The sequence below is a fragment of the Salvia miltiorrhiza genome, chromosome 6 (assembly GCF_028751815.1).
Source record: "Salvia miltiorrhiza cultivar Shanhuang (shh) chromosome 6, IMPLAD_Smil_shh, whole genome shotgun sequence".
NCBI lineage: Eukaryota > Viridiplantae > Streptophyta > Magnoliopsida > Lamiales > Lamiaceae > Salvia > Salvia miltiorrhiza.
Window position 1 is genome coordinate 3,223,948 of NC_080392.1, and position 22,943 is coordinate 3,246,890.

The window sequence follows — 22,943 nt, forward strand, 5'->3', positions numbered from 1 at the left end:
TAATTTACAAGGCGAAATAGCTTTTAATATCAAATTCAAAAATTGATTCTATAAGATCCAAACATGACATGCATAAATTAATTATGTATTAAATTTATCAAATCGTCAATTTGTACTTTATACCACATTCACACTCAATATTTACAAAACACACACCATTTATTTTTTACAATTTGGTGAGCTCAATACTACCCTTTAACACTAAAATCATATCTTCCAATTTTTTTTATTAAAACTCGTGCTCTCTACTGCACCACACACTCTTTGTCATGTAAAATTATCATAAATTTAAGGTGAGTTATGCAAATAACCCACCAAACTAGAGGGCGGTCATTTAATACCAAGAGTAATGAGAGTTAGATACACTCTTTGGTGTTGTACTACTTGGCTTATCTGGAAAATGCGTAATGAGAGTAGATTTGAGAACAAAAGATGGGAGAGTGCAAATCTGTTTGGAGAAATCAAAGCTAGAGTGTGGAGTTGGGGTAGAATTTTTGGTTTTGTTAATGATGGAGTTGGGATTCATAGGTGGATGTCGAATGATGAATCCCCCATGATTTTGTAATCTTCTTGGTACTACTGGTGCCTTTTCGTTCTATAATATTTACTTTTCTTATCAAAAAAAAAAGATACATATAGGTGGGAAATTTTGAGCAAACCTTATAATGATAAATAATAATTTTGGAAGAAAAATGGAACAGTCAAACAATGATAGGAAGCAATGTGACAATATCTATACTAATATTAAAGCAAAGAATTTTGGGGGAGTGTGTTTCCCGCCAATAGCAGCACCCTTTCAGCCCAATGGATATTTTAATTGCAGCCCCTTTTTATCCAATGTGTAATTGCTTGCTTCAATGTTTATCTGTTGGAAATTGAGCACAAATGCTGTTTACCCACTAGGTTTTGGAGCCAAAACTTGAATTTGAATTTGAATACAACAAATCTTGGAGCCAATTTGCTGCTCAATTAGCCTATAAATATCAAATGATTTGAGACCAACTTGCTCAATTTGCTGTACAAACTCTCTCTCTCTGGTTAATTTAATTCTTTTTGTTTATTTTTTTTATGTTTTTATGGTTTTCATGTTTTTATGTCATTTGTGATTCTGTACAATATTTATTTAAAAAGTAGTAGCTGATATTAGTATAGATTTTCTCAGCAGATCAATGGAGCGCGGAAGATCTGCAAAAGACTCAATCTTTCAATGGAGCACAGAAAATCTACAAAAGCCACAAAAAAATGGTTTTAGTGTATATTCAAGATTTACAACAAGTAGGCATCAAGAAGAAGAAATTTTATATCATCCCTAAAAGGGTTTCCTCAATCCGAGAATATATTATATATTAGTAATCTACATCTTATATTTTCATTAGTTTTTCATTTATTTGTCTAACATTATTGAACACAAAAAAGAGTTCATTATATTCATAGATGTTCATAGATCTACTAAAATCATATGCCAAAAAATATTGCTGAAATCAGATCTGCGAATTTTTTTTTTTTTGTTTATAGATCTACAAAAATCAGATGGCCAAAACAGATGCCAAAAGATGCGCAGTTTTAAAAAAAGTTAATCTGCAAAAAAAATAAAAAAAACTTTTCTTTACAAATGATATTAATAGATCCACCAAAATGATACTACTATAAAAACAAAAAAAAGGTAAAAATTAGAAAACGAAAAACTAATAAACGAACAATAAAGATCTTAATAAGTATAAAAAAACAATCTGTAATTAAAGATGCAGACCAGGGAGGCGGCCGAGATCTGGAGCTAGGGATCGGGAGACGCTGTCATTTGAAACCCGGACGGCGGCGGCTGGATACGGGTTGTACAGCGGAAGGCGGCGACGTATTTATTGTCGTCGAGGAGGGAGGCGACGCCAAGTGGAGCGGCATCAGTGCCTAGATGTGAGGGCGGAGTTGGTGGTTTGGCGATATAGGGCTTTTGGCCGGCGGATTTGCCGCTGTAGAGGGTGAGGCAGAGAGAGAGAAGACGAGGGAGAGCATCGGCGACCATGGCTTCAGGCCGACAACGGTGGTTGAGTGATTCAGAGGGAGAGTGTGATCGTCTGATTTGTGTGTGTTAGAGCGGAAGATGTGGAAGAAGGAGGGTTTGGACCGAGAGAAGAGGAACGAGGGAGAAAAGTGAAGGAGTAGCGGCGCTGATTCTTTTTTGAAACCCTAAAATGTGAGGAGATATTTGAGGGGAAATGGGCTGAAAGTGTAGAATTGGGCTCTATTTTTTTTTTTATCAAATTGGGCTCTATTTAATTTATTGGTTTCACGTTAGTTCCTCCAGCCTTATTAACCCTAATTTTGATTATTTTCGTGAATTTGTTTCTAAAAAACATTTCAAAAATAAATTATGTTGATATAGTAATTATCCTAGAACAAGCTTCTCGAACTTTTCTTAAGTAAAAAAAGAAAGTCATAATGTGGAAAGATACAATTCAACTATATTGACTTAATGAAATAAAATATGGAGTCGTTCAAAAAAAAATATGGAGTATGATTATTTGATGTAGCTTCTGCTTCTCCATCAAGACTTTGACATCATTAGTTGGTAGAGTACACTGCATGATTTATTTTTTTATCACTATGTGTTGTATTTAATTTATTGGGTTGTATTAATTTAATTGGGTTGTATTTAATTTATTTCCCTAATTTATTTAATTAGGGAAAATGGCTGAAAGTGTAGAATTGCGTTGTATTTAATTTATTTATTTTTTGTTTACACTATCATTGTGCTTTGATTTTTTTTCTTCTAAATGAATAGACATTGTTGCGTATTAACTATGGGCTATGTTTACACTGTGGGCTTTGAAATACTCAATAGGTAGAATTACCTATTAGTTTTTTTTATTGTACAATAGTTGAATTCAAAATTATATGTACAACTTAAAAAAAAAAAAAAACCTCATTGTGCGGCAAAAATGGAATAATTTGGTTAATTACCTAATTCAAATCAATTCACATTGATTTTTTAAAGACTTTATTGTCAATTTTGATTAATGAAAATATATTCAATATGCATCTTAAGTCTCTTCCAATGCCTGATGCATTATATTTTGGATAATTGTCCGAATCTATAATTTTTCTTTGAAGTCTCTTCCCACGTAGAGTTCATTACTAAATAAATTAAATATAATATAATTCTTCAATAAAAATCCACTCTGATACGATTTTAGGTGAGAGCGTGAGAGAGTGTGATGTGTATGTTTTATAATTATAAAAGAACAAATTCATTAGGGTATTCTGATATATAAGTTCAAAAGGTGAGGTTATTGTGTAATTTATTTTGTGAAGGGGTCAATACTGAATATTCCAGATTTAATGGGGTCAGTTTTGAATAATCAAGAATTAAATCATGGGCAATTTGAACAAATATCAAAGTATTTGATATAATTTGGATTTTTAAAAGTTCATGGGGAAAATGGATTTTGAGCAAAGTTCGTGATATTACACGCAATTAACCCAAAAAAAATGGTGATAGTGTAATTTTGATATTAGCTAAACTATTTTCTACATATCCAATGTATGAATTCAGATGAGATGATATTTGCAAAAGGAGAAGAGATTTCGTATTGTGTAGATTTTCATTAGTAATCTACTGTCTTAATAATATAAGTCGTATGATGTGAAACTCTTTTGTTTTTTCAGTTCCTATTTTTTGTATTATGTAATGTAAATTTTCAATTTGATTTGATTACTTTGTATTTTTTTTTATCACTTATATTAATTTATACAATTCTATAGTACTCCTATTATGTATTACAAATACGTATGAATAATCGGACCCTGCGAAGTAGGAGTATAATTATATTATTACCATTTAAATTACACCACATCATTATTTAAAAAGTAGTAACACGATTACTTCATAGCATTTCTCTCATCTTCTTTTAGATTGTACTACAAGGCTAGGTTTATTAATGATGAAGTAAAAACACTCACAACAGGATAAATTTTTATATATTTTTTTATCCAATATAAAATGTATTACAAATTCAAAGTGTGTCATAATATTAATTCTATTTTATTGGGTGGAAAGAATCATAAACAAAGCTTTATTGAATTTTGAAGTTCAATTCAAAGTGTGTCATAGTATTAAATCTTCTTTATTGACTTAAATGAGGGATCCGATTCCATACATATTACCTAAGGATGTGTTGGAGAATAAAAAACTTACATATTAAAGAAAGTTGTATTAATCATACTTAATGCGTTATCGAGAATTAACTCTAAATATATTATTATTGTCGTACGAACTTTAATACCAATAATAATATAGAGAAAACCAACTAATCATCTCTCATGCAAAACATAATACTATTCTAACAAAAATAATATTTATATATAATTATTAAAATTAAAAAGACATATATACTAAGTATATTATTATTTTTTTGAATTTCAGTGGGGTCCAATGCCCCCACTGCCCCCTAGCTAGGTCTGCCACTTATTGTATTGTAAATGGAGAAAGGGACCCACTTGATGAAATATATGTGGTAGGATGAGTAAAAAATAAATTGATACATTGAGGGTAATATGTATTGATTTATTGATAGGTAATATATGTATATAAATGAGAAGACACAATTTTTGTAGACGTACAAAAACGATAAAAGTGGACCATTTTTATGGGACATATGAAGTATATGTTTTTTTTTTCTCAAAAAATATAATCATAAGTCAGTTACATAGTTGCAATTATTTATACAATTTGAATTATATATATATATATATATATATATATATATATATATACTAACAAAAGTATTCACTTTATATTAATTCTTTTATTAACTTATGAAATAATATTATACTCTCTCCGCCCACGAAAGAACTTTCTAAGAGGGAGTGACACACGTTTTAAGAAAAATATTATTAAGTGTATTAAAAGTGGAGAAAAAGTTGTTGAGTGTATTGAGAGTGGTGAAAAAGTATTATAATTAATATTGGGAGTTGTGAAAAAGTGAAAGTAAGAGTTATTATAAGTGGTGGGGTATAGTCCAAAAATATGTAAGAAGTTCTTTTATGGACAACCCAAAAAGGAAAGATAGGAAGTTCTTTCGTGTACGGAGGGAGTATATATATATATATATATATATATATATATATATATATATATATATATATATATAGGGGAGGGCTAAAATAAAAACATTTCTTAAAATATAAAATATAAACAATTTTCAGCTCTTAGATCATCAAGATCTACGGTTGATTCGTAACCCTGTTGGATGAATTCGTGGTCTTGGGTTCAAATCCCAAAGGTAACAAAAAATTATTTTTCACAATTCGTAATCATGTTCGATGAATTCGTAACCATGTTGGATAAAATTTGCACATTAAAAAACGTTTATATTTATATTTTAAGAAGTGTTTTCATTGTAGCCCTCAAAAATTCGAAGAATGAAGACCAAATCCTGTGTGTTGATCTTGGTATATCCAAGGGTGATGATTCATCTGGTGAAGATTTGATATTTTCGTTAATTGTCATAGATATAGGCAATCAAATCTTTTATTTATGAAATATTAATTTGATGAAGAGTCTGTTACGTGAATAACACATCCACGGAACACAGTGTTCGTAGAAAATACTAATGAACATACTTATATTCGTTGATATGTTCGTAAAGAACAAATGAACATACTAATTTTCGTTGATATGTTCGTAAAAAATAAATGAACATACTTATGTTCGTCGATATTTTCGTAAAAAATAAATAAATGAACATACTAATGTTTGTTGATATTTTCGTAGGAAAACAAATGAACATAATAATGTTCACATATTATGTTCATTGACGGATCAGGTCCCAGAACAGGAAGTTTCGAAATTTTCGGGATTTATTCAACGTGATCCTATGATGCACGGATTCGCGCAAAAACAACACAGTGCAGCATCCGATACGCGCGGGGGGCGGGTGCGGGCGCGATTCGCGTGGGATTCGCACGGCATCCTCCCTCCCCCCCCAAAAAAATTGGATTCGCGAATCGGGATTCTCACTCTCGATCTCAGTCACTCTCCACAGAATCTCTTCCTCCCTCTCTTCTTCCTCACTAAATCCGACGAGAGAGAGAGAATAGATGGCAGGGTGGCGGCGAGTTCTGCTGGACGTTGGCCAGGAGAGGCAGGAAAGTAGCGATGCTACTATGGTTACCGCGGCGGCGGCGGCAATCCTTCGCAGTTGACCGTCTAGCCGAGAGAAAAAGAGGGAAAGTTAGGCGAATTTCAGAGGGTGGATTTCTGTGAGGGAGAGAGAGTGATGGAGCGACTGAGTGAAATGAGGAAAGTTAGGCGGATTTATGCGAGGGAGAGAGAGAGTGATGGAACAGCTGAGTGAAATGAGGGAAGAAGATAAATAGGGTTGGATTTTGGGCCTGAAATGTTGGACTTGGGCTGGGCCGATTTAATTTATTTTAGATGAGGCCATATTATAATTTTATTAAGTGGATTGTGTAGATTGTATTAAAATGATTTTCACTAAAGTCAGTTTAATTAATTATTTTATAGAACAATTTGTATAATAATATCATATTATTATTATGTACATATATTACATGAAAAATCAAATCAGGAAATTATATGAACCGTTAGATTAAGCAAGATCGACGCACATGATTTGATCTTTGTTCTGTATGTAGGGGAGTGGTCTCCATAGAAGCTAACCATACATATATATATATATATATATATATATGTGTGTGTGTATTAAAGAAATTTTGTTTATCAATATCAATATCAAGAAATTGATATGACCTAATTGAATGGGGATGGGAGAAAGAGTCGGAAAATATAAATGACATGCTTGAGAGAGAGAGAGAGGTAAACTTAAAATTGAGGTGAATAGAGCTATACTTGCAATTGAGATGATGTATGTAAATCTAACTAAAGTAGCAATTTGTTAGATGAAATTTACATGTCTAAGTTTATAAATGAAATTAGGTTTTCGGTCAAAGTTGAAACTCCAAATAAGCTATTAAGGAGTAACATAGATAATTGTAATGGAATTATATTAATTATTATTGATTTGCAAGTTTTGAATGGAAGATTATGGAGTGGACATAATATTGAACATAAAATTTTAATATCTTGATTATCGTTGACGCTGTCAGATCCAAAATTATTGTTCGAATTCTAATGTCGACAATTTTCATTAGTTGTGTCTTATGTAATGATGATTAATACAAGTTAGAGTTAATCTATATCAAGAGTTACTAATCATTGAGGTATGAACATTATGATATATGGGAATGATGATGGAAATTGTACTCACAATAGTATTTACATGTTATTCCGAAACGTCGGGCCGCGGGAGACTTTTGAAACCGTAACCGACCCGGGGCTATTAGCGGTTCTGGTTTCGAAACCGACCCGTGGTCAACGGTTCGGGCCGAAACCATTGATCTCGGGCCGGTTTCAGGCCGGAACCGCCAGTTCTGATTAGCTCATGACAACACTATAAGCCAGTAATAGTGTTACATAAGCTGCAAAATAATACTGCATAAAATTTTTATCTGGATTCGAATTCTAGAGGTTGCGAAAATTTTATATAATTAATTGAATTTTGTTATGCAGTCGTTACAAGCATTTTATGCAACACATATATTAGATTATGCAATCATTCTCAGCACATTTGTCCAATCTCATTTAATCTTCTCTCTCTCTCTCTCTCTCTCTCTCTCTATATATATATATATATATATATATATATATATATATATATATATATATATGTCCGCGTACAGTACGTACACGAAATTAAATATTTTCACTTAATATTTGTGTTTAATTTTTTGTCATAATATAATATATTAGATTTATTCTTTTATATTATATATTTTATTAAATTTTCAATTTGATTTGATTACTCTGTATTTTTTTTGTATCACTTAAATACATTTTTAAATTTTTATAATACGTATGAATAATCGGACCGTGCGAAGCACGGGTATAATACTAGTGCTTTAAAAGGCTTTTGTTGGATTGGCAGCTTTGTCACTTTATTCACTGTCGGAACAAAATCTTTATTCTACATAAATATAAGTAATTATCTATTTATAAAAGAAAAATCACTCTAAATTTACTAATTACGAATATCCTTTTTATTTTATCACCAAATTATGATAAAGACACATTTAATATATTAAGTCTTTAATATTTATACTTTTACCCTTTTTATTATTGAAAAAGATTGAGACAATAACTTAAAAACACATTGACCAGATCGTGAACAATAATTCTTAATTTCTTATTTAAACCTCTTAAAAAAATGAATAAAATTTTCGTGAGACAATATAGTATTGACTAAGACAATATACAATGTTAAAAAACGATATTCAAAAAATTAATAAATTTCTCGCTCTATCCAAAATTTGAACTCAGGTAAAAAAAATTCTTCTTCAAATAAATATCAGCCATAAAATATACTCCATCCGTCTCCCAAATATATTCCTAAGGAGAGATGACACGAGTTTTAATAAAAGTTAATTGTGTGTGTGTTGGTCAAGTGGTATGAGGTTAATGTTTAAGGCCAAAGGTCTTGAGTTCGAATTCTCTGTGGCGCGGTCTTTAAATTTCGTTTTTTAATACTGTTAGTTTATTAAAAAAAATTGTCTATTTGATACATAGAGAATGAGTCCCATAAAAAGTGAAATTGTAAGAATAATAGTTAGTGAAATTGGAGAATGGATCCCACAAAAAGTGACATTGTAAGAGAATAGTAAGTGAAAGTGGAGAATGTGTCCTACAAAAAGTGAAATTATAAGAGTAATAATTAATGAAATTGTTTCCAAAAATAAGTTAGGAAAATGTTTCAGGGACGGACCAAAATAGATAGATAGAGAGGAAGATGTTAGAGAGTATTAAAGAAACACGTACAAATCAATCTAAGATATCATCATATACGAGGAATTTCATTGGAACCATTCTCTAATACTCCTTTCGTTCCATAAAAACATGTACTATAATTTTTCTTTTTCGCCCATCCCATAAAAATATGCAAACCTCATTTATAGTAATAACTCCATCACTAAACATCAATAAATGTGGGGTCCTTTCTCCACTCACATTATATTTTACAAGATTTTTAAAACTCGGTGCCTTCTCAAATTATGCATTATGAAATATATATATATATATATATATATATATATATATATAGGGAGTGGTTCAATTGAGAAGCTCAAATGTGTTGAGAAGTTAAGAAGCAATCTAATAGATGAACATATTAGTACATTTTGATGAACATGGAAATTAGACCCTAGATCAATAAATTCTTTGAACATACCAAATATAACTGACGAATATACGAATCTATTTAATTTGTTAAAAAATACGTCACCGCCAAGGATCGTACCCCAGATCAAACTCGCGTTCATAAAAACTATTTGACATGTTCATCTATTAGATTGCTTCTCAACTTCTCAACACATTTGAGCTTCTCAATAAAACCTAACCCTATATATATATATATATATATATATAATTTGATAAATAATTTTGTCGCATCTCACATTAGGAGACTCGTGAGTTGGCAGCTAGAAAAGTCGACATTGAAAAAGGGGCGCGACATTAATGTCAGCCCACACAAGTGTTTGAGCAATTAAAAAAACAATCACAAAAAGTTACTTCAACCAACACCCATTTCTCAAGTTTTTTCCCATCACAATTCACGACTTTCTTCCAACTTCACTATCAACCAAAACTCTCACTATTTCTAATCCCAACATTTAGGAAGCCTTTACATTAAGTAGTAGTATGATGAATTCATACTCCCTCCCTTCCATTACAAATATCTCAATACTTTTGGGCACAGAGATTAAAGAAAGCGCAATTAATAGATAACTTTAGAAACATTAGGGCTCATATACAAAATAATGAAACATGTTATAAACCCTTCTCATCTATAATTCCTCCTAACTACATGATTCACATAAATGGTAGCTTGCAAGATAAAAAAAAACCCCTCTTTCTTTTTTGCAAGAAAATCCAAACACCCAAAACCCACACCTAACATTGATAGCAACAAGGTGGGACTAATAAAATCCATTAATAACCAAACATGACTATTTGCCAATATTTCACACTCCAAATTGATTTCATTTCCAGGAAATCATGCAGTGAATCACACAAATTCCCAAGGTTCTACTATGTTTTCTCATTAGACTATCTCACCACATCATTTTCAATCAGTTGACCTATAAAAATGGAGAAAGACACATCTTTTCGTGACAAGAAGGAAAAAGTATACACAGGGATGTAGAGTGTCTACAAGGGTGAAAACATTTTATCCAAATTTAGGATCGGTTGGTACATAGGCAATAATCAAAATCTGGTAAATATACAGTTGTCACGCTACGCTAGGACTTGAAAGAATGGATTGGTATCAACATACAAGTGTAGATCCACCAAGAACTCAATTGTATTCCTCAAACGAGCATTAAATGCCTGAGCTGGCCTCGACTGAACCGGTTAGAGATTCGAGCGGCCATAATGGTTTCTCAAGATACTATAGAGCATGCAGTGAATGTACTTGCATAGAGATAGAATTGTGTTACCATTGTAGATGTTCCATTATTTTATCCTTTTACCTCGTTTGTGAATTCCAAGCTCCATTTGTTTCCTTCGTTGCCAGAATTTAGACCACCAAGATTTGCTCATTAAGAAAGTGAGAACAGCTGAAAACAAAATGACAGACGTAGCACTCATAGAAGGCAACTTTGGTAGGTTCTTCGTGTACATCGCTGGTGCTGATGTATCAATGCAGATTGATGCAAATTTTTCCCCGGGTTGCCTTCTCCTATGAAGTGAAAACATATTAAAGAACACGAAACTAATCTAAGATAAAGGCTGAGATTAGAGATGCAAGAAGATAACAAATATTAGTACGTAAATATGATGCACATTCAATAATTATAGTTTCAATCGGCCATCAGGCCTAAATCTCAACAAAGAAATGAAAGACTCAAAGCTGACTGCTAGTTGAGCTAAGGGCAGATTTTACCTACGTTAAAACCAACAAGAAAGATCTATTGGATGTATAACAATCCAAATTACACGTGCCACACGGTAGAGAAGACTCGCAAGTGCGAAAAAGAGGCGTTTCAGCAATATAATAAGGGAAGTAGAGATGGAATAGAAGGGGGAAATACCTACTACTCATATCCTTCAAGAGGTACCTAAGGTTACTAGTTTGAAAGACAATGTCAGCTTATCATCCTGCTATGATGCTTCAGCAAAACTGCATTGATATACATTGACCAATCCAAGCACTGTTTCTTGGAATATGATGTGCAAGTGTCCTCTATCTTAAATTTTCATAACATTGTCACCATATCTCATAACCGAGCCACATGAGCTATAATATAATATTATTTTAAGTTTTGCGAGTCCATTTTTAGAATCTATTTACGTATTGGTACATCACTATGTGCTGCCCAAAAGGAAAAAGAGATGACCACGAACTTTGTGTTGGTGATTCCAGACCCTCACTTTCAATATGATTGGAGCTCAACAGCTAATATATTTTCTTGCAGACCCTAAAGTGTACATATTGTTGCACGCCTAAAATATTTTCTACTCTGCCACTACCACCATCACCATCGCATCTATGGTCCACTAATATTAGTACAATGTAATACGGAGTAATATTTATGACAAATGGTCCCCTTTTCTTTCCAGGGCACAACGTATTTTCTTCCAGGGACTAACCAAAGTATATTCCGAGTTTTGCTTCTGCAAGAACAGTGTCTGACCAACCGGTCCACCATAGATGGGTCTTTACAGTGACATGCTACTGCTTTATGATAAGATTATGAATATGATTATAACAAAACTTAACAACTTAAATTCACACGTCTCCAAATTTCTGGACAAAAAGGACCACTTTCTCAAGCTAAAGATTTCAAATGCTCATGAAAGAAAATAAATATAGATTTACATATAATTCCTATATAAGCATACAATTAAAGTGAAAAAAGCAGCAGAACAAACTGGATGCACATACCATAACATATCCTTTATCGATTTCCACCAATGCATTTCACTTTTGCTTCTGTCGTCTGAAGTTTGGTCTTTCACGTCTTTAACATGAGTTTCAGGATAATAAAACAGTTAAGGCAATAATTGGACAAGGCAATATATAATTTGAAAGCTACTAGTCAGTTCAAAAGGAAACCTTCTCTATGATCTTGGAGAACACCTTCAGTTTTCCTAAGAGACGCCAACCTTTCAACCAGTTCCCGTTCTGCATCACTAAAAATGTTGTGACAGCAGATCAGATAAAAAATTCTTACTATGGTTAACAGAAAATGCAATGAAGGCATGTTTGTGTTTGTGTGTGTGTTATAGCAACATAATGGAAGAGACCACTATCAAGAGGGTTCCTGAAAAGGAACACACCATCAAAGTCCTTGAGAAAAATTTAATTTGATATGAGATACATTACATACTGTCCACCTGCAATAAAAAGATTAATTGAATGATAAATTGTACTCAAGAGGACAATGTCTAGGGGTTTCCTTTCAAATATTTATTCGTCTATGGAGAGTTGTGATAGTAGACGTAAGAAGACGGAAAAGCTTCTTAACAAAAATAAAATTTCACAATCAAAATCAACAATTTGGAAGACAGTTTTATTATGCCAAACTCACTTAATAGATTGACATACTACTGTGGTCAATCAAAAGACTTGCCTTTCTCTTCTACAATACTCATGGACGTCTTCGCTTAAGGCAAACAGAATCTAGTTACACAACAGATAAAACAGCTTGGTTAGGCATGAATTTCAAAGAGAATCAAACCCAACTGATTCTTCCAAGGTATCATTTGTGGGTCCAATGGAATTCATAAGTACAGGAGGAAGCCCTGCCAAACAGAGATTTTTTCCTTTGACCATATTTCAATTGTTATTATGATATACTGATGTAAGAGAGGTGTGCAGGATGCAGGAAGGAATTCAAGAGCATAACTTCTACACCTTTACAATGCTTAACCAAATGCAAATGAAATCTCTATAAATGGAAGCCACATAATTTAACTAATATAAAGAGATCCTATTCAAATATACTTGGATGCAAACCTTATATGTTTTGGGATCCGAACATCCACAGTGAAAAAATGATCGCCCCGTGCAGAAGGTTTTCTTATATCTGGCACGCCCATGTACTGTAGCCTTAATTTTTGTCCTGGCTGAGTTCCTGGGGGAATCTGAAGATCCTTCATACCTTCAACAGTATCAACCTGCGGTTTGAATGAGAAGATTTTCTTAGTTCAAGCATGATGCAGTTTATCATGACTCTAGCATAATTCACCTGATCATTGCTTTATATAATAAAGATCGAGAGCAATGTAATTTGCAAGTTGTCAGTTGAATATCTTAAATTCATTTTTCATATGAAGTGATTAAAACAAATCTCGAGATGATAGTAAATCAGTAAGAGGTCGGACAAATTTCAGAGTCGCCTTGTTTAGCTTAATTTTATTATCCTTTTGTAGCCGAAGTACCAAAAAATATTGATTGCACAACAATGGAGAATTCTGAAAGGCTGTACCTTCTTAAGAACCCCTAGGATTGCTTCTGTATAGTCAACATCCACTCTTGAGTATAGATTCATTCCATCTCTCTGAATTCCTTGTTTCTCATCAATATGGAGAACAAGATACAAGTCACCCGCTATACCCCTGTGCATTAATAGCAGGCAATAGAACATTTTTTAAATAAATGTACAAGTTCCATAGACCAACACATAATTATACATAACATGCACTGCAAAAGATGATTTTATTTAGGGTACATCAAGATGATATTCAATTAGGCATCAGAGTGCTGTTTGAAAATAATACATCAACCAAAGCTCCACTAAACAGGAAGTTGTAGGAGTGATGCCTCTTAGCTAAATAAAGTTAAAACTTATACCAGCACAACTAAGAAGAGCCCATGTTACAGTCTTTTCTGCTTAGGTAAAATGTACCTTCACCTTTTTTCAACACAATATCAGGGAGTAACAGAAAATGAGATGCAACTACCCTGTGTGTCATTCATTTCCAAACTACAATTGCCTCTTGAGCTTATGATTTCCTGTTCATGATATCAATCAAGCACATTGCTTGATATCACAAACTGCATCCGGAACACTGCAATCAGAACTGTTGGCGCATGAAGGAACAAAGAAGCTAACTACCAGAATTAACCAGTCAAGCACTACATACGATACTTGTCAATATGACTTGGGCAGAGAAGCAACAAAGAGCATTCCGTAAAAGAGCCAAGAGGAGCCAATAACTTCATCAACAAAATTAAATTCAAACTTCAAAAACACACCTCATTCTATCAGAACTTCCCTCTCCTCGGATCTGCATTCTAGCTCCCTCCTCAACGCCAGGTGGAATAACCACCTCAATGTTCCGCCGTGCTTGAACTCTGCCACGGCCATTGCATCTGCGACACCTATCAGTAATTATCTTCCCGTCACCATGGCATTTTGAGCAGGATGTCACCTAGAGTTCACAGAATTATCTACACATAATGTTAAAGCAAGAGCTGGAATTAAAACTCTCAGCTTCTAGGCCCACACGACATTCATGAAGTAATACAGCTTCCTGTTCGAAGGATCAAATGATTTGAACTTCAAGGATGTCTGGTGAGAAGCTTATAAGGAGGACTCAGTTTATTCTTTAGGAAATTCGGGTCTTACAAGCTGTTTCTAGAAAAATATAGAGCCTAATTTATTTTTAAAATGAGCTCTTACTTGAGCAAAACACCTTTAGAAACAAAATATTTTAGAAGCCCAATAAGCAAGATCAGGAGTTTATAAGATATATGAGCTTAGCCGAACAACCTCTGCAACAACCTTAGTCCTGCTTATTCTGCCTGCGGCCTACCTAATTAAATTATTCATTTTATATAAAAAGATATATTAATTCTCAATTCTACAACCTTTTTTGGAAACTAAACTGTTAGAAACTTAGCATATACATTATATTTTTCATGCAATGTGAAGCAGCACTACTGCATTTTTGCACTAGCTATCATGGTGATTCAAACAGGAAGCTTACCAGATCAAGATTTGTCCAATTACAGTAACCCCCACAAAATTAACTTAGTAGAAATGTATTTATACACCACAGATTGTTACATGCAGATACCTGAGACATAACTCCAAACGGTGTTTTCTCTGTTTTCATTATTCGTCCTCTACCTCCACATTCAGAACATGTTTTTAGGCAATTGCTGGACTTTGCACCCGTTCCACCACAATCATCACATGTTTTAAAATATGGTACTTCAACATCACGCTTCCCCCCAAAAATAGATTCTTCGAAGCTCAAATACAAATCGCACCTGCAAATAAATGCAGAGAGAGATTTAGACATTCTGATTCATGACAACGTTTTAACCAAATTTTATATCTAAAACAATACTACTCATGTCCAGACTATCTGCTTTTAGGAAGAAAATATTATACACGAATCGTAACTAGTCAGGCAGTAAAAGGGTTAACTCGAGTTCCACATCCGGGCCAGACAATCACCCACTACAGGAATTTGACACACTAATGGATTGTGGAATATCAAGGTCCCTGTGACTTAAAGCTCAATTTTGTGCGAAAGGTTTACCGCCAATTGATTTATTTGAAAGTTTATTCATCTGATAACCAAGAAACTTAAAGGAAAAAGTTGGAGATCTCATGATAAAACCTAGTGGATGGGGTAAATTAAATTTAATGCAGAAAATTCCACTAGATTATTACCGGATGTCAAGATTCTGGCTGCTATTCTCTCTAAAGTTAAAGTTGAAGCCTGATTGCTCACCGCTTCCTCCAAAAAAGTTGCTAGGGTCACCAAAGTATTCAGCAAAAACTTCAAAAGGGTCCACCTACAACATGTAATTTACAGGTAATAGTTGGACCCCAAATCAAATCATTTGATAGGGTAGTACTGTATGAAAGTGGGAAATACATAGGATAGGACGAAAAACTTATATGAAAATCCGAAAAATGAAAAACATTGCAAAGAATGCCAGAGATACATGATCTTACCCCTTGTGGACCAGCACGTGTTGCATCAAATTCTCCACGAAGACCTTCCTCACCAAAACGATCATATACAGACCTTTTTTGAGTGTCTGACAGAATCTATAAAAGCAGTTTTGTTACCAAGGAATGAAAAGAAGATAATTGTCATGACAATACGCCTAATCATTCAATCAAAGGAAGGAGAACATCAATTGGCAACAGTCTTATACTGGAAGGAGTAGTACCCTATGATGTCCAGGCTCAAAAAAAATGTATAGAAGAAAAGAATAATGAATAAGGCAAAAGCCAAAACCCATCTTAAGGTCCATGTACTATTAAAGTTTAATTCAATAGGTCCATGTACAAAAATTTTGTTTCCATAAGTCCCTATACTATATCTGATCTCGTGATGTCATTTTTTAATGTGTTTGTCTAAGTTACCTACACGAACACAAACTAGAAGTACAAGGACTTATTAAACGAAAGTTTAACATACAAGTTCCTATTGAAATTAAAGTTTAGTTTCTGTTTTCCTAAAAACTGTAGTTTTGTAGTTTATATCAAATAAAAAAAATTATTAATAACTTGAAATTGTTTTTTTTTTATCACATTTCAATAAGAACAGAAGTGAATATATCTACAGGACCTAAAAAATATAATAACATGAATACAATATTTACTTGGAGAAAATAAAATAAAATATTATGAATTAAATTAAACCAATAAATATCATATATCTCTATTCTATTTTATATTTAACTCTACCCATATATCTCTATTCTATTTTATATATTACAGAATTACAATATTTTAATTTATTTTCCCCAAGTAAATATTGTATTCACTTAATTATTTTATATTCTTTCATTCAAAAAAAAAATATCTTGTTGTTTTTCCCTTTAGATAAATGTGATATAACTTTACCTCATACGCAGCAGCTATTTCTTTAAACTTTTCTTCAGCACCAGGACCCTTGTTCATATCAGGATGATACTGCATTCGCGCACACTAAATTACTAAAGACTGGAGATTTAACTACTTAAGATTTAGGTAAGCAGAAAACCTAGTAGATAATACATTCATTCACACATACATACACAATAAATGCAGAAACGAAGCTCAACACAACCAATCACTATACAATGGCAGGGACTACATATAAAGTCATCAAATAATCGAGTATGCTTATGGATAGAATACTCTGAAGGTATTAAAAAAAACAACTTTAGCCTTTAAAACACCTCAGTTCCTCCATTTCTACACCTCAGACATTTCGACAAAACCATGCAACAACATTGAATGATTGCATTGGCACGCACACGAAATGATGCAAACACTTACCCTCCTAGCAAGCGACCGATAAGCGGCTTTAATTTCTTGCAGATTGGCATTTCTACTGACATTGAGAACGGAATAGTAGTCAGGACCGGAGACTTTTTGGGCGGCGGGAGCAAAACGGCGACGTCTGGTGCCACTGAAATTAATCGAATGGGGAACTCTTAGCTTGAAGGATGGGAAAACTGTGGCCGAGAATCCCAAATTCTCGAACTTGCAGCTCGAACTGCAGAAGATGAAGTTTGAATTGATGGATCGCAAATTGGGGTTTGGGGATAATTGCATGGCTTTGTGAGAGATTGCAATTGGGAATTAAGGGTTTCGGTTCAAGTTGAGGTAAACAATGGGGTGTTTTCTCTTGGACTTAACTGTTTACTATAGAAAACATATTTGGAACTAAAAATAAAACATATTTGGAACTAAAAAGTACGTGTGTGTGTGCGTGTGTTAGCCAAGCGGAAAAGAGTTATCTAAGGTCAAAGGTTTTGGACTCGAGTTTCTTGTTGGATGCGATCTTTAATTTTTTTTTATTTAATACTGTTAATTTATCAAAAAAATAATATAATATAATAATTAGATTGTAACTTTGGAAGATAACATTTTTCTTTTTCTTTTTTGAAATAAACTTTGGAGGATAACATTAATAGTATTTTATGTCTCGAATTCTTAGTGTTTGTCATAAAATGTTTTAAATTTCAATTTCTCCTAAATTTTGCAAGTAAACGATGTTCAATTCCGGTCGACTAATTTTAAAAGAAGACTTCTAAAATCTTTTTCAATGTAAGTAGATTAGATGTAATTTTAATTAAACATTTATGATATGCTCAAATGTAATTTTGAAATATCATTCATTAATATTAGTTGTTCCGTGAAATAAGATTTTAACACCTAGCACTTATTAAGACGGTGTTTAGTTAAACTTATTTCAAAGAGTTTATAAGCTCTAATAACTTATAAAATATTTCAATAACTTATAAGATGTAGTTTTTCAAGAGCTTATAAATTGTGAAAGTGTTTAGATAATTGAGCTTATAAATTAAATTGTAAATTTTGTATTAATGAGAGAAAATTGAAAAGACATGAACTTTAAAGAGTATATGATGAAAATAATATGATGAAAATAACAAATTATGGTTAAATAATATTTGTAAAATGATTGTTACAAGCTCTTAGAGCGTCCACAGCAGATCTCTCAAAATTTTACTCCTAAAAATACTCTTAAAGTCTACCCTGAATTATTTTTAATCTCTATTTAACAATTGCACATAACAACTCTCCTATTTTTTATTATCTATTTTATAAATTTAGGATTAAATTTAAGGGGGTGTAATTTTTTTTTTGTGGGCATAACTTAATATAGGTGATGTGTTGGATGATCATTTTATCTCACTTTTTATTATTTTAGCTCAAATTTAAACTAAGGATTACTTTTGAGAGATCTGCTGTGAATGCTCTTAAAGCTTATTTTTACTGATTACAAACTGTTTAAGAGCTTATTTTATCAAATACTTTAAATGAATATATAAGCTACTGAACAACTTATAAGCTCAGCCAAACAGCCTATTTAGTCATATAAGAGTCACTTGAATGTGAATTATTGAATTCCTCCACATGAACCTAGAGAGAACTTTTATTGGGTGATGAATTTAAGAAAGTGGATCAATAATAAATTCCGAATGTTTCTCAAAATAAGTCTTATGTTAATGAACTTGTCAAAATAAGACATACAACGCAACTGTTTATACTACCTCTAGTGTTACAAGTTGATACAATTCAGACACGTTCAAAACCACCACAATGAGATTAAATGTGGTATTGCTTTGTGCAAAACATCTTCTTCTATCTCCTCTTTGAAAGCTCATCCATCAACAAATGTGCCACAGATTTGTATCCCATCTCTCTTGCTACACACACACACACACTAGAGAGTATCAGTGGCAGTGTTAAGCTGTAAAACAAGTTCAAAGAGAGAGAGAGAGAGAGAGACCTCTATATATGGCAATTCCAGTAGGAACCATCTTCCTCTTCTTCATACAGAATGAGCTGTTCATTTTCACAAACCAAAACTCTCACAAGATTGCAAAAAATGGACTGAAGATCAGCTGCAGGAGCAGTTAAATCGAAACACGGTACCTGTTGCATATCCAGTAAGGAATGCTTCCCTTCTCTTCTATGCAATGAGGGCACATCCATTCTTTATTCATTCTCACTTCCTCCATTTCTAGCATATGTGCATCACAAAATATCCATCACAATCTAAGCAGCCGGATTTTATCTTCATTTGTTATGACCTAACGCCTCGACTCACCTTCACCGTACCTGACCTTGAGGCAGGCTCGACAAAGGATACCGTTGCTAGAGTGGCACACCGAACAATCTGTTTTGCCTGCAAGAAGGTTCTCGGGTAATGTATCGTGTCATCATGTTAGAAACCATAGAGGATAGTAAATATGGTGAGCTTGGATTCGAAACTGACCTATGCATGGTTGATCCATGTCCTGATCACCACAGCGTTTGCAATCTTCTTCGCCACAGAGCTTCTTTTGCCTGTGTTGTAATTTATTCAGGAATCATAAAACAACCAAAATCAAATTTGACATGAGCATGTTTGTGTTGGCTGCCAGAGATGTATCTCAATGTAAATATACACAAAATCAAGATTAGTTTCAGAGAATCTACAACACAAGCTAAAGATGATTTTCATGACTTCATATTGCTCATTATATTACCAACAATAAAACCAAATGGATTAACTATTAAAGAAGTGTAAATGCATGAAAATCTTTTATCATAAAAAAAAGTTGAGGAAAGCCCCTTCGTGTCAAAAGAATTGCACTAAATCATACTGCAATTTCAAAAGAGCTTTGCCTCTTCCCTTTTCATAATTTATTTCCAAAAAAATGTCCACACTTGGAGTGCCAGTAGTTCAAGTGAACGAGGGCATTTTCGACCAAGAGTTAGCAAAACGGAAGCAATGCAATTTCTTATATAGTCAAGGGGACTTGGTGCAGTTCTTTCCACATGAGGAGAATTCACACAACATTTTTACATCATTTTCATGAAATATACTCAACACTATGCATAGAAAATAATTAATTTCAATGACTCTATGCATGTAACATGTTCATGATTTCCATGAGTACATGTATGACAGAAGAAATCACGACACAAACCACAAGGGGCAAAATGCAGCATTCATTGTCATTTGAAACCATATGAAGCTCCACAATATATTTCAAAACCAAGAAAGAGACGCTACTTGGGGATAGATTCTTACAAATTGCAATGTTATTTCAATCTTCCATACTTCCAATATTTCTCATTCTCATGCTATCTAAATCATCACAATTTCAAGCATTGTAACCGAAGATCAGCGCTAAGCGATAACACTAAAATACTCAAAGATATTACTACAAAGAAAGTGCATATAACTTTCCAAATTAGCTAAGCAACTCTAAAATGTAAAAATACATGCCCTCATTTTTCCAAGTCAAGCTAATCCACACACTAATCGCATATCAAGAATTCAAAACACAAAAGCAGAAAGAGATTAGAGCAGAGAACCTGCAGAAATGGCAGCAGATACCATAAACCGGATCATACAAACTCCCTCTCGCCTTGGACTCGCACCGCCGCCTCAAATCTTCTTCCGAAATCTTACTCAGTCTCAAACGCCTCTTTGCACCACCAATTTCACCGCCATTACTACCTTCCGAGTAGCTCAAATTCCCTGCATCCAACATAGATAAATCGAACTCAAAATACAAATTAGCCATTTAGATAAACAATCGATTCCCAGTAATATCCACGCACCGCTTTCTGATGGCGGCGATTTTCCTGTCAATCGAGCTGATCGCCGTAAAGGGGTGGCGCTGCGATCGACTTTGCAGTATTTTCTTTTGTGGATTTTCTCGGATTTCGGCAACGAATTCAGAGACCGCAGTTCCGACAAGGTTTCTTGAAGCCCCAAAGTAGCCAACCGCGCCTGCAACGTCGACAGCCATCTCAGAGAAATGTAGGAATTTTGCAAATAGACAACACAAATGAAACCTGATTTTCCAAGATGCGAGCTTTTCTCAGTTCTTCGTAATCGGATTTCGCATCGCCTTCCGATGGCGGCGAAATTCCTGTCAATCGAGATGAACGCCGTAAAGGGGTGGCGCTGCGATCGACTTTGCAGTAATTTCTACTGTGGGGTTTCTCAGATTTCGGCGATGAATTGAGAGATCGAAGCTCCGGCAAGGTTTTTTGAAGCCCCAAAGTAGCCAAGCGCGCCTGTTAATGTCGACAGCCATCTCGGATAAATGTAGGAATTTTGCAAATAGACAACACCGCAAAAACGCATTTTTTCAATTGGGAGAGGAAAAAAAGTAACCTGATTTTCCAAGATGCGAGCTTTTCTGAGTTCTTCGTAATCGGATTTTGTTTTGAATCTTCCCATTCTTTTTCTTCTTTTTTCAGCTCTCTTTGTTACAGAGCCGATGGGAACGACAATGCTTTTGTATTTTAAACTTGAAACGGCTATTTTTCTTGCTAATCTGACAGGTCTGTGACGGTAGTAAAAGGTGCAAAAGCACCTTCAAATATATTTAGGCTTAAAAAAATTAAAATGATAAATTAATGGTGTAATTACATCTAGGCATTATATGATTTGTTAACATTCGTTAACAGATTTCCAACACAGCTTGGAAATACTTCAAAGTATGCTAGCTTTAGAGCTGCTTCTTATTTTTAAAATTGTACTAGTATTTATTAATTTATAAGAATTATTATTTTGTCATATATGTTATATATTTATTATTTGTTGAATTATATTACAGATTGTGTCTTGTATTATACATTGTAGGTGGATTGAGGATTATAGAAATTGAATATGTGGCCGCTTCGAAGGCTGCTATGTTTGGCTAAAGCACTTTTTATTGGATCTGAATGTGGTGCCGAATATTCGTAAGAACATTACAATGTATTGTGATAACTTTAGTGCAGTGACAAATTTAAATGAAGCACAAGCTCACAAGGCTAGCAAATACATAAAGAGAAATTACCATATATCATAAGAGATATAATGAGAAGAGGCGATATAATGGTAATCAATATTGCATCTGAGCACAATCTAGCAGATCCTTTAAAAAATGCTCTGCAAAGCGCAACATTCAATCGCCGTGTGGAGAAAATGAGAGTGAAATACGTCAAGGAACTGCTTTTAGTACAAAGTGAGAGGATTTGTTAGACTAGGGTTTTTATACTTGAAAATATATTTTGAGGGTAAGTGGGAGATTTTTAGGATTATAAGAGATGCTTAGTATTGTAAAGGGTTAATTGCATCAAAATATCTAACCTTTTTTCAAAATTTGGTTTTTTGACAAACTTTTTAATTGTAGCAAAAATTTTAGCTACATTTCAATGTCTGTCCCGCGTATATTTTCGGTCAAATCCATTCATTCCCGGCCAATTTATTTTAGCTACGTTTCAATTTATTGCAATGGATTTGAGACGACAATGTTTCATTACCCGGCACGACATGCCACCTAAGCTTTACGGAGGTCCACCTCAGCATGGATTTGACCGGAAATATACGCGGA

General features: G+C 33.6%; 2 protein-coding genes and 1 long non-coding RNA gene across 3 annotated transcripts; all 3 read right to left on the reverse strand.

The window, feature by feature from the left end:
• Positions 1-1,031: 1,031 nt before the first annotated feature.
• On the reverse strand, positions 1,032-2,413 carry LOC130987949 (uncharacterized). Its single transcript, XR_009089884.1, has 2 exons — positions 1,751-2,413; positions 1,032-1,223 (listed from the first exon to the last, which is right to left on the reverse strand). It is a non-coding gene; the product is annotated as an uncharacterized LOC130987949 (long non-coding RNA).
• Positions 2,414-10,218: 7,805 nt separating this feature from the next.
• On the reverse strand, positions 10,219-17,729 carry LOC130987950 (uncharacterized). Its single transcript, XM_057911664.1, has 11 exons — positions 17,368-17,729; positions 16,951-17,019; positions 16,051-16,146; positions 15,763-15,887; positions 15,158-15,353; positions 14,334-14,509; positions 13,564-13,693; positions 13,092-13,252; positions 12,189-12,265; positions 12,018-12,093; positions 10,219-10,811 (listed from the first exon to the last, which is right to left on the reverse strand). Exons 1-11 carry the CDS (start codon positions 17,644-17,646, stop codon positions 10,586-10,588), a joined length of 1,611 nt encoding a protein of 536 aa, XP_057767647.1. The 5' UTR covers positions 17,647-17,729; the 3' UTR covers positions 10,219-10,585.
• Positions 17,730-19,016: 1,287 nt separating this feature from the next.
• LOC130987951 (uncharacterized) lies at positions 19,017-21,891 on the reverse strand. Its single transcript, XM_057911665.1, has 9 exons — positions 21,737-21,891; positions 21,412-21,636; positions 21,175-21,346; positions 20,926-21,091; positions 19,838-19,908; positions 19,670-19,747; positions 19,495-19,582; positions 19,349-19,404; positions 19,017-19,265 (listed from the first exon to the last, which is right to left on the reverse strand). The coding sequence occupies exons 1-9, from the start codon at positions 21,800-21,802 to the stop codon at positions 19,201-19,203; spliced, it is 987 nt and encodes a 328-aa protein (XP_057767648.1). The 5' UTR covers positions 21,803-21,891; the 3' UTR covers positions 19,017-19,200.
• Between the last annotated feature and the right edge of the window lie 1,052 nt (positions 21,892-22,943).